We start from the raw sequence: 17,299 nt of genomic DNA on the forward strand, positions 1-17,299 counted from the left end.
TCCTTTTTCGGAATAAATCAACTTTTCAAATCTTTTAAACTACTTAAAAAAGAATAATCGTGAAAACAGCTGAACCGATCGGGCCCAATTATTTTGTGGGACATCTCATTAGCCAAATGAAGTTTTACGGATGGTCAGAATTAAAAAAATTTGCCGTAATAATATTTCGCTTTTTCAAAATCCGTGAATCAAGTTAGTAAATTCACGAAATAATTTTAGAACAGAAAATGTCACAGATAGAGCAGGAATTAAAATTTATAATCGAAGATGCAGTATGGTACATTTTGGATCAAAGATCATTGACCTAATTCTGTGTGAATAATTATTACCGTGTTCCTGTCTGTGCCGCCACCAGCTTCTTGAGATCTCCGATAGTATCATCTTCATTACATTTCACTCGTACTTTCTTTCCCAGACGATCATTTACAGTGATCTCCAGCATTATTGGTCTTCTGTAATGAATTTTTAAAAATAATTTGTTTTTATCTCAAGCATTTATGATCTTCTTAAATATATAGTTAACGATCATTTGTTTTATCTTAAGCATAAATGATCTTCTGTAATATATAGTTAACAATCATTTACAGGGATCTTCACTCTTCAGCATTATAGATCTTCTGTGTTATATGAAGTTAACAACCATTCATTAGCAATGATCTTCAGCATTATCAATCCTCTCAATATTTGACAAAGCTTTGAGGTTAAATACTACAATTCACATGATTACAATCTTTATAAAGGATTTTTTGCAAAGTATTTTTTACTGAATTAAAGTTCCAAAATCAGCACAGGTTAAACAATTAACTAAATTTTGTGCGAACACGTTCTTTGAAGTGACTGTGAACGTGAATTCTAAAGATGGCAATACCCGATTCACGACAGTACCCTTGAAAAATTTGTCTGATCTATCAAATCAAATCAATCAATACTTTAGAAAACATTATAGTGTGTTTATAACTCTGATAAGTGCTGTTTGTTTTCCTGGAGCAGAATTGCGCAAGTCACTTCAGTAGTGAATCTACAATTGAAATTAATCAGTTTTTTAAATTATAAACATTGATTTCTTCGTCATATATTAATATAAATATCAAACAAAGATTTTCAGGGTGCCGTTGATAATCTGGCATTGCCATATTGACAATGGAGGGTCACTTGAAATTACGCTTGAAGTCCCAACAAAAATAAATATATCTGCCTCAATAAACAGAACTCTAAACAATACTAAACACAGCATTATCCACCTCAAACTCAGCTGATCTGTCATTTAACTCAACCTGGGGGTTCTGAACCTTCTCCTTCAACCCCGCCTGGGGGTTCTCAGCCTTCTCCTTCAACCCCGCCTGGGGGTGCTCAACCTTCTCCTCTATCATAACCACCTCCTCTTCCACAACTGCTATACAATTCTCTAAATATAAAATATTGGTAAATTCTCAATTGATTCTTAGGAGAAAGAATCCATCTATTTTAAATCCTAAAATGTCGAACAAAAAGACATCAACATCAGATGGCATGTCCTCCAGAATTAAGGGAAATTAGAGAAACTTTAAGAACAAATATACAAGTTTTTCTAATGTACACAAAAAAACAGTATGTCCTCTTTGCAACAGACACTATTGATTAAGATTTTGATAGCTGATTGCTTTAAGATATCAGAAACTTATCTTTTTCATATTAAACTCAAGAAAAACATTTAAATTTTTGAACTAAGAAATAATCATAATTAGATGTTAATTGAATATATTTCTGATAATTATAGTTTATAATTATAAGTTTATTTTAATCTACATTAATGCTTCATATTTCCTTCAGATTCCGCTGGGTACAGCTTGTGCCTCGTGCCATTTCTTAAGAAGTTAGGCCCGATGAAAATAAACCATCCTTGGTTGGTTTTAGTAAAGAATTAGTCCCCATTCCCCATTTGTGAAGTTCAAAGTTCGAACGATTTCTGTTTCAGTGAATAGGGATGCCTTGGCACATTTCTAATAAACAAATCAAAATTTACCAAAAACTATTTAAGAGAGACAGAAAGACATTCGGAAAAAGGCAAAGAGAGATGAAGACAAAGAGACAGGAAGATAAAGATACAAAAAGACAAGAAGACAATCAGTCCGGAAAACAATCAGAAAAGAGTGAGGAAGACAGTGAGAGAAAGACAAAAAACATATATAAATAAAACGCTTTTTACCTTCTATACTGTCAATGAGTATTTCACAGGTTTGTATTTGATCTTCACTAATCTTGACCATGTTCCTAGCCCCAGGTGTTCCATGTTCCCCTATTTGATAGAGTTTTAACAGACTTTCTTGATCCGGAACACACAAAATAACCTAAAGAAAACAGATTTTAGTTTTTCTTTTTTTTGTAAAGGCAACATGTTTTTATCGGGAATGACCAGGAAATTTTAAATAACCAACAGTACCATTTCTTTCTGATATTTCCTAATAAAACAGCATTAAACCATTATATAACACTATGATGGTGTATAACAATATTTGCATTACCATTTGAATTTATTGACCCTACCGCCCCCCCCCCTAAAATCTTCATATTAACTTATCACTACCTGACTATTAGTTATATTAAGCTGACCCTCTTTATTTTCAGTGTTATTGATTTTATTGCTTTTACCTCCTGCTTTACTCCTGAACATTATTTGTCAAATTAAAAGCAGTTCTTAGATCCGGATCCGATGGATCCACAACATTGTGACTTCTTGTATCCAAATCTGCAAAAATCTGCTAATCCACGGATTCGGATCGAAGAGGAAAATTATATTTTGATTGATTTAATGTGANGTCAAGAAAAAATTAATCCCGATATCAATACATAAATATTTTATCTACAAACCTACAAACATGAGATTCCAGTGAACTTTGATGAACAAACTTTTTACACTGCACACATTGTTTTTTGTGAGCCCGGCAGGATTTTGCCTCGTGTTTCCGAACATGATCAGCGTAAAAGAACCGAGCCTAACAGGACACGACATATTTAGTATTTTGACAACATTTATATTTCATTATGGATCGAGCCAAATTTGGGCCATTTTTAAATTCATAGAAATAAATTTGCCAATTAAAGAAAGTATAGATTCTTTTCCCCTTTTAAATACGAAGACAGAGTATAGCTTTTAATATAATAATATCTGCCCGCTCCCATCTTTTCACCCCATTGCAAAAATAATCCCGTCCTAGGAGTTAGGTTTTTTTAAAGTGGGTTAAGTGGGTTACTCGCTGAATTTGGGAAAATAAAGGATTTCTAGGGGAAAATAAATAAGGATGAAAAAAACAAAGTTTAAGGAAAAACATGATAAAAACAAAGATTAATAGGATTTAATATGAAAATGTATACCTGGCAGAACTGGCACTGATAGGGTCGGGTCTGATTATGCTTGCTGTTCATGTGTCCGTCCAGAAGACGTTTCCGAGTAAACTTTTTATCACATTCAACACATTCATATCTCTTCTCCTAAGTCAAAATGTTGTAAATCAAACTTCTATTATTAGTATTTAACAGGACTGTAAGCGTTAAGTCAAGTGACAATCCATATAAAGAGAGCAATGTCACATTTAAAACCTTGACTGTTAATCGAGTAGGGATAGCTCTGTGTGTAAATCTCTTAAATAGCTGTTTAATCGGTTAAAAATACTATGTACGCTAGGTACAATGTGAACTCAACACAATTGATCCCGTTATAAGCGTCCTTTGAAAATATCGACTATTTTCCGATAAAAGAGATTTTCAACGTTCGAAAGGAAATTTTAATTTTCTGCTACTGCTGGTCAGTGATAATATTTCTTGCATTTTGCAGTTACAATACATGTTAGTGATTTTGCATGCAAAAAATCAGCGTCCTAGGACAATGCTAAGTTATGTTTAACCAGAATAACCAATGTTTAAATTTTCCGGAGAGTAAAACGACTAATNAGGTTTAAGGATAAAGTTGTGAATCCTCCCCTTTAAAAAAGCTTGCAGTAGACTAATAAAGAAATGTCTGGTATCGTGATCAGATCAGGTTTAAGGATAAAGTTGTGAATCCTCCCCTTTAAAAAAGCTTGCAGTAGACTAATAAAGAAATGTCTGGTATCTTCATCAGATCAGGTTAAGGATAAAGTTGTGAATAGGGAATGCCCCTCTTTGAATGGAAGATCCTTGAAAATACGATTACAGTCCCTTTAATTAGATTTCAAGTAGTTTTCGGCAGAAATAATTTTCTGAAAAGCTTGAAAACATTTGCCAAAGGAAATCCAAGCATGTAATGTCAAGGGTAATCAAATTTTTCCAGCGTAATAAATGAGTGTCATTTAAAAGTGATTTTCATAATAGAAAACTAAGATATCTCTCACAATATATTCTTCTGTACCTTAAAATGTTTGATCCTCATGTGCGTTCTTAAATTTTGTTTTTGATTAAATCTAGATCCGCATTCTTCACACTGGAACGGTTTGTCTCCTAGGACCAGAAATGGTTTATCCAGATGAACGGGGTAAACTTGACAGGGTTAACAACAAAGAATAAGACTTCAGAGACGACTACACGGAATTTAAAATGTCTGTTTCCTTATACTTAAGATTCCCTACAACTGCAAAATCATTAAAGATAATCACTAAAAGCCAATATTCTAAGCAGAAGATTTAATTCAATCTAGAAATCGACATATTTTGCGAGTTTAGGAAACCTTCAGAAATTCTTCCAGAACAATTTTTAATTAATGGGAAGCGGATTTTGATATTGAAAACACAGTTTGTTAGTTAAAATATCTTGTGGTAAGGTAAATCAGCGTTTTCTTGTTTTCTCAGGATAAATATTCCCTTGTCCCTGTATGAATTCTGATGTGATTCTTGCAGTCGCTCTGACGTGTAAACGTTTTCTCACATAATTTACACTTAAACTGCTCTACTTTGCTTTCCACTGAAATAAAAATGAGAAGTTAAGCTTTACCTTTCTAATATAATCTTTGAATAATATAGCCAGCATTTGTATAAAAACTACAGAAATACATACCTAAGTTTTTGAACAAAAAAAACCCGGTTTAACATTAATACGATCGTTATGCGAGGGAAGAAAGGCCAACCACAACAATTCCTAGTCCGAGCCACATTCTCCTCATTTTCTCGTCCGAGCCACCTCGAAATCCTTTCATAGGATTGTGACGGATAAATTGTAGCAAATGATTTAAATAATTTAAATCAATATGGAAATGTGGACGAAATTGAAGTGTATGAATACAAAACAGTTATTTTGATTGAATTTCATAATAATTTTCGGCATTCTACGCGAAAAGGGATACTGCAGACAGATGCTTAGCTTAATTGGGAGCATAAAGTTAATCACAAATTCAAAATTTGTAAAAGAAAATTTCATATGTCATTTATACCCAACGTTGACAGATTTTCAAAAAATATTCTTGTCCTCGAGGATTGGACACTTAAATTTTATTTTGAAAGGACAAGGATTTCGAGGTGGCTCGGACGAGAAAATGAGGAGAATGTGACTCGGACTAGGAATTGCTGTGGTTGGCCTTCCTCCTCTTGTTATGCCTTCATTGCAAGGTCTCTGCATAATTATCTTTAATTTAATTCACGCCTTCTTAAACTATTTTTTTTAGTTTAATTGAGGGAGATCCGCCAAATCAAATCAACGTAACAAATGCATAAAAGACCGAACTAGGTTGGGAACACAAAGTTGCCCATGTTGCTCATTATTGCTTCCGCTTGGTCGTAAAATACAATTTTAGCTATTTTTCCATATAAAAGCCAACCCACTCAACTATCTCAAAACCAAGCCAAGAACATTTTCATGGTTCTTTCGAGTTCCCCAATCAAAATTTGAGGCAAATTAGTCAAGGGGTTCATGAGTTATAATCGACAAACAAACAATCAAACAAACAAACAAACAAACAAACAAACAAACAAACAAACAAACAAACAAACAAACAAACAAACAAACAAACAAACAAACAAACAGAGATTACAACTTTATATATATAGAAGAGATTATAACTGTTTAAACTTACCGAGAACATTGTCAGCAGGAACTTTATTATTGTGTTTGGCAATACAGACTTTTCTATGCTTTTCCAGACCACGCTCCGTTAATAGTTTCAAGCAGAGTTTGCAAGGGAATCTTGGTAATTTTACTTTCTCTTTTATCTCTCTACAGTACATGGGTTTAGTACTTACGGAAATTTTCCTAAAATAAATTGAAACATCTACTTCTGTAAAGATCTAATCTTCGAGACAGAACTAAAATGTTATCAAAGAAAAACCAGGGGTGCATTGTACTATTACCTCTTTTTAATACATAACCCCCAGTATATTAGGGATGTTTTGAGATAAAGGGTGGGAAATTCACCAGTCTATGTCCAACTTTACTTTGTCTAAAAGCAAGGGTGTGTTATGTGAGCTTTAAAAATCTTCCCCTAACAAAAAAATAATTATTTTATGCTGAACTAGGGAAAAACAAATGATTTTAAAGGGAAATTAAATTTTTTTTGGGAAAAGCAGATGTAACAGGATTATTATATGTGCCTTTGGATGTGTAAATTTTAATCCCCTTCCCCAGATCTTCAAAATCTTTGCCCCCCACCGTGCACCGGGATGGGGTTAATTTACATCCCTGCTGATCTGCTGATCTGCTTGATCTTCCGTGTATGAACTAGAACTAGGGTTTCCAACGCAAGTGGATTTTACAAGTGCGCATTGCGAGCACTTGCGCGCAAATGCATTTAATTGAGCGCGATTCGCGTAATTCTGTCCGACTTTCTTTCCTTTATGTTTCAATTTTTGATAATATTCAATATAAACCATTTAGAACGCAATAAATGCAATGAATTATTGAGCAATTACGTTCAACAAAAAAAAATCAATTTAAACATTGGTCGAGTGCCATACAAGAAACTGAACTTCACTAACATTTCAGTCTCAAATGCTAAGAAAATTGACTTGAAGTTTAATCTTTTGATCTTTTGTTTTCTAATATTCATAAACAGCAAGAAATGGCATAGGAATTTAAGTGATTTAATAAGTTACTAATCAAACTTTTTTGCTTTATAACGACATCAAATACACAATAATGCTGTAATATAGTTTTCTGGGTCTCACTGTAGCAAAATATATAATTTTAATTAAACGAACCTTAAAATGTTAACCAAAAAAAGTTTTTTAATGTTTATCCAATGTGAACAAATGAAAAATTTATCATATTAAATTGTGAATTAGTAGCTTAACAAGAAATTAAAATTTCATAACTGTTGGAACAAGTGACCCTCGGGCCTCGATTATTTTAAAATCTACCGACATATTTCCATACTTGAATCTGCTGCATAAATTTGCAATTCCGCTGCACGAAATTCCGCGAATATTTTATTGCTTCCTTGTTCGCAATCATAACACAATTCCGCGCAATAAAATAATGCAAGCGAAAGCAATTTCGTGATGAAGCTGAATTTGTAAGAAACGTTCCTGTAACTGTAAGAAATGCAATTTCATTTTCGTAGCGAAAACATTTTAAAAAGATTTTATACAATATTAGTAACTTCGAAATGTTCAAATTTGCCCCCCCCCCCTAGGAGCTCCAAGATTTTGCCCCCCATCCCCAGATTAAATTCTGAATACGCCCTTGGGCAACGTAGCTAATTTCCGCTGTCGTCAATAATTCTTTAAGTAGTTCTTACCTTAATGTTTGTGAAAAGATAGTCTTGAGCTCGCTTAGTTTCAGTTTAATTTCGAGTTGAAGAAAATCAATTCGATCAATCAGTGCATAACAGAGATGACACACTGCTCGATATTTTCCTAGATCATCATATCATATCATATCATACAGCTAGGGATGCGTCCAACAGCTCCTTGACCTACAAGGGGTATGCCATCACAATCCCCTATAGGTGAAGGCTTTTCAGCCTGACATAGTTTAAATCCTAACGTCGGACACACGACCAAATTTGAGCCATGTCACCGGTCTGATTCCTTTACAGGTAACACAGCTTCATCTCTTATAAACCCATTACAGTTCCAGGTAACACAGCTTCATCTCTTATAAACCCATTACAGTTACAGGTAACACAGCTTCATCTCTTATAAACCCATTACAGTTCATATCATATCATATCATACAGCTAGGGATGCGTCCAACAGCTCCTTGACCTACATGGGGTATGCCATCACAATCCCCTATAGGTGAAGGCTTTTCAGCCTGACATAGTTTAAATCCTAACGTCGGACACACGACCAAATTTGAGCCATGTCACCGGTCTGATTCCTTTTGTCAGCTAGTTGCCAAACAGTTGTATTAAATACATATTTAAATGCTGACAGAGAGAATCTCCCTCCCGGTTAACTGAGTGTTTAAAAAGGGTATTCATGAGTTGAAACGAATAATTTTAAAATGAATTGATAAATAAGCTTAAAATAAGTTATTGAGTTATAGAGAAGTGATTCATAAAATGAACCGCCAAATAGATTATATGATAAATTATAAAGTTCTATAGATAGTGGGATTCATTATCGATTTATAGATAAGGGATTCATAAAATGAATCGACAAATAGATTATATGATAAATTTAAAATTATATAGAGAGTGGGATTCATTAGATGAATCGACAAAGAAATTATATGAAGGGATACATAAAATGAATCGACAAAGAAATTATGTGAAGGGATTCATAAAATGAATCGACAAAGAAATTATATGAAGGGATTCATAAAATGAATCGACAAAGAAATTATGTGAAGGGATTCATAAAATGAATCGACAAAGAAATTATATGAAGGGATTCATAAAATGAATCAACAAAGAAATTATATGAAGGGATTCATAAAATGAATCGATCGTTTTCTACATACCTGAAATACAAAGTATAGATCCATATAAACAGCGTGTAACCCCCCCCCTCCACTTATTCTAAGCTTACTGGTCTATTGAGATACTCATTTAGCAATTTCACTAAATTGCACCAAATATCTTATAATTCATTTTACGGATGTTAACCCCAATTTAATTCCAAATCTGACAATTCTTAACATATTTAAAAAGAAGAAGATTATATAAGGTATTTTTCTATTCATCAAAAAATGTCTACACTCATTAATCATGTAACTTTTAGTCAAATTGATCACTTCACCCGCCTCCCGCGAATAAAATTTATAAAAGGATGTATGTTTAGGCGGGCGGGACAGCTTCTAAGAATTTAATAGCTTGCTGTGCCAATCGATCCATCTGATTAATTAAATCGTGGATGTTTAGACAAAAACAATTTCCAAGAATTTATTAGCTTGAGGCGGCAAGGTCAAGCCGTGCCAACCAATCCAGCTGTTTAGTTTAAGATTTGATATATTACTGCTGTTCTACCCGACTAATCTATACAGAATTTAGAGAAGGGAACATGCTATGCCGGAACTGACAGCTTCCAAAAAATGAAAAATTAGCATGGCACTTATGGAGACTTTGGGTGAAATTTCAAATTAAGCGAGTTGAATTCTGACAGTTTCTTTCACTGCCTCTGCAGCATAAATCCTCAAGTCACTTATATGGAAAATTTACAATTTGAAGAGTCAATTTTCAGCCAGAAAAAAAAATGTCTCATTTATCTTTGATTAGGCAAAGGTTGAAAAGTTATCATTTTTATACGGACAGGGGACAGGGGAAGAATTTTCGTAGTAGGCTGAATTTTTGCATGCGAACTAAAAATTATGTATATTACATGCATTTTTGATTTTCAACGGATCTGAGCATAAGTGCGAGCGCACGCGCTTTTCGTGAAAAACTACGACGTTTTTTGCATTTATATCAATCTTAACTTCATTAATTGCACTTGAACATTTGAACTTCACCTCCAAAGCCTTAAGTATCCGTGCGCGAAATAACAGAAAATACATTTGAATACTTATGTGCTAAGTTTGGCCTCTGAGATACATAAAACTATGCGAAATTGGGACAAGGAATTAATTGCTGAGCATTCTGACCGGCGCGCTAGTAGCCAACCATTACATTGTGGGGCATCTTAGCACATATTTTACATGTTGTATGTCGATTTACAGGTTATTGGGCGCGAGGAATTCATTTCTGAGGTCAAAATAAATTTTGGAGCAATCTGTAAAACATGTGGATTGTGAAAAGATGACCCATAGTGTAACTGCCGGCTAGTAGCGCGCCGGTCAGATTCTTCAATATTTATTTTAACCTCAGAAATGAATTCCTCATGCCCAATTTTCTAAAAATCGACATACAACAGGTAAAATATGTGGAAAGATGACCCATTATGTAACTGACGGCTACTAGCTCACCGGTCAGATTGATCCAATATTTATTTTGACTCAGAAATTAATGCCTTGTGCTCAAATACCTACAAATCAACTTACAAAATGTAAATTATGTGGAAAGTTGACCCAAAATGTAAATATTGGCTACTAGCGCGCCCAAAGGGACTATGGGACATGCGTCATGTATCCCTGATAACTAATGAATAACCTCCTAATTTTATGACTAACCTTCTCCCAAGAGTGTGTGAAGTGATGTTTGTAGTGAAGCACAAGTGTATGTTAACTTATTCTTTATAAAGTTGGTTTCAGCCGCACCCCCGCAAACTGAACACACATCAGTCTCTAACATTATTTCTGAAACATTACAATGCTATCATTTACAAATCACCATTTCTATTGTGATTTTCAAAAATATAATCTTTATGGTTTTAAATCACATCATTTTTAACCAAGTGGTTTGAACTCGATTTATACAACGTAACATGTCCTAATAGTCTCAAGATTTTCACGAGACAACAATGCTTAATAATTATCGCACCCCGCGAGAGTGCCGCGTCCGTTTATTATCCAGACAAATCCGCGAACATTTCATCAATCGTCTTCAACACAAATCAAGTCACTGCTGTCTCCACTATCAACACTTCTAAATAAAAACCATGCATTTAATGATTCAAGTTAAGTTTATACCCTAGGGTATGTATGTAACAGTTAAAGTGACTGTCCACGTAATTTCAAGGGGCCCTGTTGCATTACAGATTCAGATTAAAACTTCGAAACTTCGTTTGCCTATAAGTGAAAAAGATAATCATGCTGTGAGTTGTCCTCTTTGAAAACTATTATTAATTTCTATTACAAACCAGTCAATCATAATTTTGAATAAAATAAAGACAAAATAAACAAAAACGGACTTGACAGAATTCAACAAGAGAGACGACAATAGCTTCCTCATTATTGTTAAAATAAAGGTGTAAAGGGTCGAGCATGTAACTATTCTACTGGGAACTGAAAAAAATATGTTGAAAGCGCGCTTAACATAAACTAATTCCCAATTGTGATATTTCTCCAAATGTCTATTATGTGGTTAAATCGTCATTTTTAAAGAACTCTGTTAATCTTAAGAATTTCGGAAATAACTTAATTAGCATATAAAAAATTCCCTATATATCATAATTTAATGAAATTGAAGATAAAAATATAAATATAAACCTGGCGTCATCTATCTCATTATTCCCATCATCGTCCTCTTCATCATCATCATTCTCTTCATCTTCTTCGTCAACCTCTCCAGCATCATCATCCTCATACTCATCATGGTCATCAACTTCCTCCTCGTCTTCTTCACAATAAGTTCCCTAGATTATCACTGATTCAGAGGCGTTTACAGGAATATGTTGGGGGNTAGGGTCTTTAACAAAACTGGTTATCAGCTGAAGACATAATAATTATACAAACATCTATCTATTATGCCTTCCTAATGATACGAATGCTACCAGGTACCCACCTCATGTGTAATGATACTGTTATATTACATAGTAAATTACATTAATTTAAGAGGCGTATACAGGAGTTTGTCCAATGTGGGAGTTTTAACAAAATTTCTTTAGGGAAGCTCAACACCCGTTGGGACCAGAAAAAACCTGATTCGGGGGGGGGGTAGCCCAAAAGCCCCCCCCTGTATACGCCTCTGATTATGTAGATCGATCTGGTTGACATTAAATAAAATGTAAAATAAGAGATTTAAGAAGTTTATTAGCAACTAACTAGTATTCATTGTTTTATGAATATAGAAAGAATCTGTTCCCGTCAGCTCATTTCAGACTAATTACCACAAGGTCATATTTTGTCCTTCAAAGGAATATAGGAAAACTATTCTGATCCCTTATCTACAACCCCCCCCCCCATCTTATCTTCCTACCTGACGTTTAGTATAGGCCTCCATAGTAATTAGTAAAACCAGCTAGGAACATAGGAAAAATTTACTGCCCCCTTATCTACCGCCCACATCTTCCTACCTGACGTTTTCTATAGGCCTGCATAGTAAGCCCAGCAAGGAACATAGGAAAACTGTTCTGCTGTTCAAGATGTTGTTCCATCAGTTCTTCAAGTTCAAGACTAAACTCACTCTCCAGCATTTCTAATCCAGCCTATACAATACACAAATAGATATAGATATCCATAAATACAGATGTATATATACATTCTTACATAGATATACATAAATTGAGATATAGATATCAAATCAAATCAAATCAAATCAAATATATATATTTGTCCCAAGCCAAAAACATAGAAAATATCATATTTTACGCATTTTCAGAGGTTTAACAACAATAAGAAGCAGGATTGCACGACGCACCCACAGCGAAAATACAAATTAAGGACATTCAATTTAGAAAGAAATTAGGAAAATACACAAATGTTATAACTTCAGACACTGTCAAATCTAGCTTCAACTAGACTCTAAAATAGCAGTAATTAGGATCCATCTGATTTTGATTTTGATGCGGATCCGGATCCTGTATCAGCACTGGAAAAAAAAATCCAGATCCAAGTCATGAACATATCTTAAATATTTACTGAATATTAAGAGTAATTTTCGCTCCTTTTTATGCTGAAATTTGATGAACCTTTCAGAGATGAATTTTTTTTTTGTTGTTATTATGACCCTTTGATCCGGATCCGTAGATCGGCATATTTTTGCGGATCCGGATCCTAAGCACTGAAAAAAAAGTTTTCACCTGTTCAGAAAGTTTGAAAAGCAGATACGAGTCTGGGGAGTCAACATAAACAGATTTAACCTAAATATATGTCTTTGTAAACTATAAACTACTCAGAGAACTCGGTGTGTTTATCTCTCAAATAGTCTTCAAATTACCATGTAACTACCATTGTACGCTAGCGTACAATGGTAGTTACATGTATACCAAGAAGTTGCCGAATATTCTATGTCCAATGCGGTTTTCACAAATTCGAATGTATATATTTATTATCTGTTACTTATAGACTTATATTTATTAAATATAAAACAGCTTTAAGTGTTCAGCATTTACATGAGTTTCTGCAAGATAATGAAGGATAAGTCTGACATCCGTTATCAGTCAAAGGTTAGAAGGGTACTGTTTTGAATCAGATACCACACTTTACAAATAAAGGGTCACCTGATATTACGCTTTAAGATTCAAACTTTGTAAATTTAGCAAAATAAGTCATGGACAAATAGTATCAGAAGCCAGAACTTTTGTTTTGTAAATCACGGGATCAAGCATGGATCTCCATCTTATGTAGACTAACGGATTGATTAAATTAATCTTTGATCTCCCGTGGTGGTCATGCCTTGCATAATCAACTTGATTCAGGGATCAAGCATTGATCCTAAAATTCAATAGTTCCGATCTAATTTAATTCTAAAAGTTCACTGAAATGAAAAATCCTTAAATCTATTAAATACTTTCTACTTTTTGACATTAACATTAAATTAAACGTTTAAATTGTTAATTTATTGAAATACGAATTCGAACGAATCCATTCTTTTAAGAAAATAAAAGAAAGTATGTTAATAGTAAAAAGAATAACGAATTGAACAAAAATGAAGTTCAGCTACAGTAAAATTAAAGTCAATTTCAAGAAACACTTAATCAAATGCTCACTGTGAAAACAACCAAAAATGAATCAGTTCTAAATAAAAATCCCATTTTTAGAAAACATAGATTAAAAAGTTCATTTGTATCAAAAAAAAAAATCGCCAAAATCCGATTTTGTGGGACCTAACATGAACAAAATTGACGAATAAAGAAAAGAAATTTCTGCAAAGTATAAGTAGGTGAGAATAAATCAATACTATTAGAACACTGCACACTGACTAGGTGAGAATAAATTAATACTATTAGAACACTGCACACTGACTAGGTGAGAATAAATTAGGTGAGAATAAATTACTTCTATTAGAACACTGCACACTGACCTTGTAAGTATCCTCTCCTGATTTATCTATCCTGTATCCTGTTGTCTGGAAAACAAATTCACGAAACTCCTTAAATAATTTAATAATAATAATAATAATAATAAATAATTTATTTAACAATTGAAGAAGGGATTTGGAAGCAAATCCAAAGACCAGTAGTGTACTGTATATACTATATAATTAATTTTTTACCAATTCCAGGTTCCCCACCCCCGTTAAATGTTTTTTTTTGATTTCATGCCCTAAACTCAATTAAGATTTACATTTAAGTGCGTTGCAATTTTAAGAATAAATCACTTTTTAAGCTATAAAAAACTACATTTTCTTCCACATTATTGATCAGATTAAGGGTTAAGAGGTACCTTTGTAAATGGATGGTCACTTAAAATTACAAATTGACAAATGATGAATGGTTTACTGTATTGATGATTGTACGAGATTGTATGTTATGTGGCTTTGATCGGTAGATTATATATTTAAAAAATAAATCCCAGAAATTTCGAACGGATTAAGAATACTAAAGTTCTGACCTTCGAAGTTTTCTTAAACATCTCCATAATCCTCTGATTCTTCAAATCCGATGATTTGAGCTGTTCCTGTAGATTCTGAACCTCCTGACTAGACACGCCCTCCTCCAACCTGTGCCCCACCATCATGGTTAGATCCTTGGTCTGTCCCTCCTCCAGGAGCTGTATCCGGGCCCTCAAAGCATCATTATCCTTCTGCAGCTCCTCCTTCATCCTAGCCTCCTTCATAACAGCGCTGTTCAGGGGGTTCATTCTCAGGTGCAACACCTAGATCACAAGGATCATTGATTTATTGATCACGAGGCTCCTAATAGCGCCAACACTACCCATGCATCGGCCCAGACAAAACCATACGTGTTCTAGCCCGTTAACATAGCATAGTGCAATGGTTTATGCTCACACAGATGTTAGCAATCGGGGTGGAGAGCCCCCCAAAAGCCTGATGAAAACCGCATCCAAGTGACCCTCCATACAAAGATGGCAATAATCGATTTACAAAGGTACCCTCAAAAGTTAGCTATCAATGTTTATAACATTGAAAACGGATTACTATTAACTGTGATTTCTCTACAAAAGGGACTTTCGCATTTCTACTGCAGGAAAACATTTAGGAATTATTACAATTAAACCCTAGAAAAACGACAATATCTTTGACATAACTGATCTGATAAAAGTTAGAAGAGAATATCAGAATAAATTCAATTTCAAGTGACATTTCATTTACATAAGACAATGGAAGAAATTTTTCATAATTCAGAAGATAGAAATACGACGATATTGTTGCCCTGCGGCTTGTTTCAACCGAAAGAATTGACTATAGGTTACACATTTAGAGAAAGGTATAGGCACAGAATTGCTTTTGGGTGATATTACGACAAAGATTATCAAACTTCATACATCCTTTACCAAAAACGTCAGGATTGTCCTGTAGATTGCATATTACAATAAATGTCTTGCTGGGTTATCGCATCTTTCAAATCTTTTAAAACAGTTAAGGATAAGATTAAAAAAAAACATTTCATTTACAAGATTTTGTTCAATATAACGTTGCTCATAAACTTAATTTCATCAGTTATGATTTAATGAATTTAAAGAATCCAAGACACAAAAAAAAAGTTCATTCATTTCTTACGTTCATTTTCAAATTGATAGAGTCGTTCTAAGTCGTTATGTGCCTTCAGTTACTGCGTTTTTAGGTTGTTTTTTCCTATATTTTCTAACAGGCTAAAAATTTGGCATAGTGGAAAATGAACATTTTTTATTCTTAACATTTGCTTTTATTACACCACGTCAAACTGTGATCCTGACAGAAGAAATATGCAAAAAACGAACCAATAAAGATCCAAAATTGATGCAAGTTGTAACAGTCGTTTTACCATTTTTTCTTAGGATAAACCAAAAAATTTAGCAAATTTTGTCCAGCCTTTTGGCCAGCTAACGCTAACATATATACAAATAAAAATATATATATGAGCAAAGAGCATTATTATATAATTTTAAAAAGAATTAACATGAGTATTTCTAGGTGAATACCTTGGTGTCGGTAGGATCATAATCTCCTCTAATTGACCTTCTGTCCAGTTCTAGTTCTAACCTAGAATAAATTATTTTTATTATTTACATCATTTAACACTAGAAAATCTCTATTGATTCAACTGGATTTGTATTAAGCATAAAATTCTTAAAATCTTTGGAAATTTTGTTATGAGGACATATTTTAAAAATGCCATAAAAACATTCTAAAATCGGCCAGAAGCAGCTGAAAACGGTTCTTTCCTGGGGTTACGTGAGGTCCCACAAAAAATTTGGGCCCGATCGGTTTAGCCGTTTTGACGTTTATTGGATACTAACAAACTAAAAGAAAAGCTAAATCTATATATATGGAGAAAGATAATATGACCGCTAGATGAATTTCCAGCTAATGCAGGATTTGACTCGAATTTCCGCTTTACAATATTCTCCTTACTCAAGTTTCAGGGCATCAGATGAAATTTTTAATTTTTTCTCTCTTGTGAACACTCCCTTTAAGGAAACAGAGGAGGATCATAAAGGATCATAATTTCCTCTATTTCGTTTCCAGGTTCGTACAATTTCTGCCAAACCTTTTCAAATTAGTAATAAAAAAAGATTTTTTTAAATCCCCTAAATCCTCTGAGCCCCCAGTTTTTCTGAAAGAAGAAAACCGGAGCAAAATATTTCTTTCTCCACGTTTCAGTATGCATTAAAATTAAAAAAATCTCTCTACAATTAATTCTTGTCAGATTTTAGAAAAAAGAAACAATAAACCTACTTCATATATTTATTCTTGAGCTGAGAATAGTTCTCCCGGAGCAAAACTAGTTCTGATCTATTCTTCTCAATCCCATCTGCTCCATCCTTCTCCATCAGCATCTCCACCATAGCCTTGTACTCCTCCAGAGTCTTCTCCAACCCTATGATCTTCTCCTGCTCCCACTGGTTCCCGCTGAGTGTCATCTCCTTCTCTACACTATCCAGGATTGCCTAGAAGCAGTCAATATTTATGAAACTGATAATTTGTCTAAATCTCAAA

General features: G+C 33.8%; 2 protein-coding genes across 4 annotated transcripts; both read right to left on the reverse strand.

Moving 5' to 3' along the window:
* Positions 1 to 450: 450 nt before the first annotated feature.
* Positions 451 to 10,622, reverse strand: LOC111708988 (zinc finger protein 845-like). 3 transcript variants are annotated; one of them, XR_002766767.1, is made up of 11 exons: positions 10,489 to 10,622; positions 7,676 to 7,793; positions 6,017 to 6,192; positions 4,819 to 4,911; positions 4,364 to 4,452; positions 3,352 to 3,468; positions 2,848 to 2,972; positions 2,564 to 2,642; positions 2,186 to 2,327; positions 1,153 to 1,405; positions 451 to 852 (listed from the first exon to the last, which is right to left on the reverse strand). XR_002766767.1 is itself a non-coding variant. In XM_023482518.1 (11 exons), exons 1-10 carry the CDS (start codon positions 10,607 to 10,609, stop codon positions 1,212 to 1,214), a joined length of 1,254 nt encoding a protein of 417 aa, XP_023338286.1. In that variant the 5' UTR covers positions 10,610 to 10,622; the 3' UTR covers positions 451 to 852; positions 1,163 to 1,211. The 3 variants fall into 3 exon arrangements, 2 of the variants coding, with proteins under 2 accessions (XP_023338286.1, XP_023338285.1); XM_023482518.1 differs by having other exon boundaries at positions 1,163 to 1,405; XM_023482517.1 differs by having other exon boundaries at positions 451 to 1,405.
* Positions 10,612 to 17,251, reverse strand: LOC111708990 (mitotic spindle assembly checkpoint protein MAD1-like). Its single transcript, XM_023482519.1, has 8 exons — positions 17,039 to 17,251; positions 16,282 to 16,342; positions 14,752 to 15,015; positions 14,222 to 14,290; positions 12,999 to 13,058; positions 12,273 to 12,404; positions 11,467 to 11,612; positions 10,612 to 10,903 (listed from the first exon to the last, which is right to left on the reverse strand). The coding sequence occupies exons 1-8, from the start codon at positions 17,221 to 17,223 to the stop codon at positions 10,852 to 10,854; spliced, it is 969 nt and encodes a 322-aa protein (XP_023338287.1). The 5' UTR covers positions 17,224 to 17,251; the 3' UTR covers positions 10,612 to 10,851.
* Positions 17,252 to 17,299: the final 48 nt, after the last annotated feature.

Source organism: Eurytemora carolleeae, unplaced genomic scaffold, assembly GCF_000591075.1.
Source record: "Eurytemora carolleeae unplaced genomic scaffold, Eaff_2.0 scaffold926, whole genome shotgun sequence".
In the NCBI taxonomy this organism is placed as follows: Eukaryota; Metazoa; Arthropoda; class Copepoda; order Calanoida; family Temoridae; genus Eurytemora; species Eurytemora carolleeae.

Coding starts and splice junctions, on each gene's coding strand:
- LOC111708988 (XM_023482518.1), bottom strand. CDS start 10,609: ATGTTAGAGACTGATGTGTGTTCAGTTTGCGGGGGTGCGGCTGAAACC. Junction 6,193..7,675: donor ATCTTTTCACAAACATTAAG/GTAAGAACTACT, acceptor AATTTATTTTAG/GAAAATTTCCGTAAGTACTA. Junction 4,453..4,818: donor TCACATCAGAATTCATACAG/GGACAAGGGAAT, acceptor TTCTGGTCCTAG/GAGACAAACCGTTCCAGTGT.
- LOC111708990 (XM_023482519.1), bottom strand. CDS start 17,223: ATGACACTCAGCGGGAACCAGTGGGAGCAGGAGAAGATCATAGGGTTG. Junction 15,016..16,281: donor ATGATCCTACCGACACCAAG/GTATTCACCTAG, acceptor CTTGTGATCTAG/GTGTTGCACCTGAGAATGAA. Junction 12,405..12,998: donor TTTTCAAACTTTCTGAACAG/GTGAAAACTTTT, acceptor TGTATTGTATAG/GCTGGATTAGAAATGCTGGA.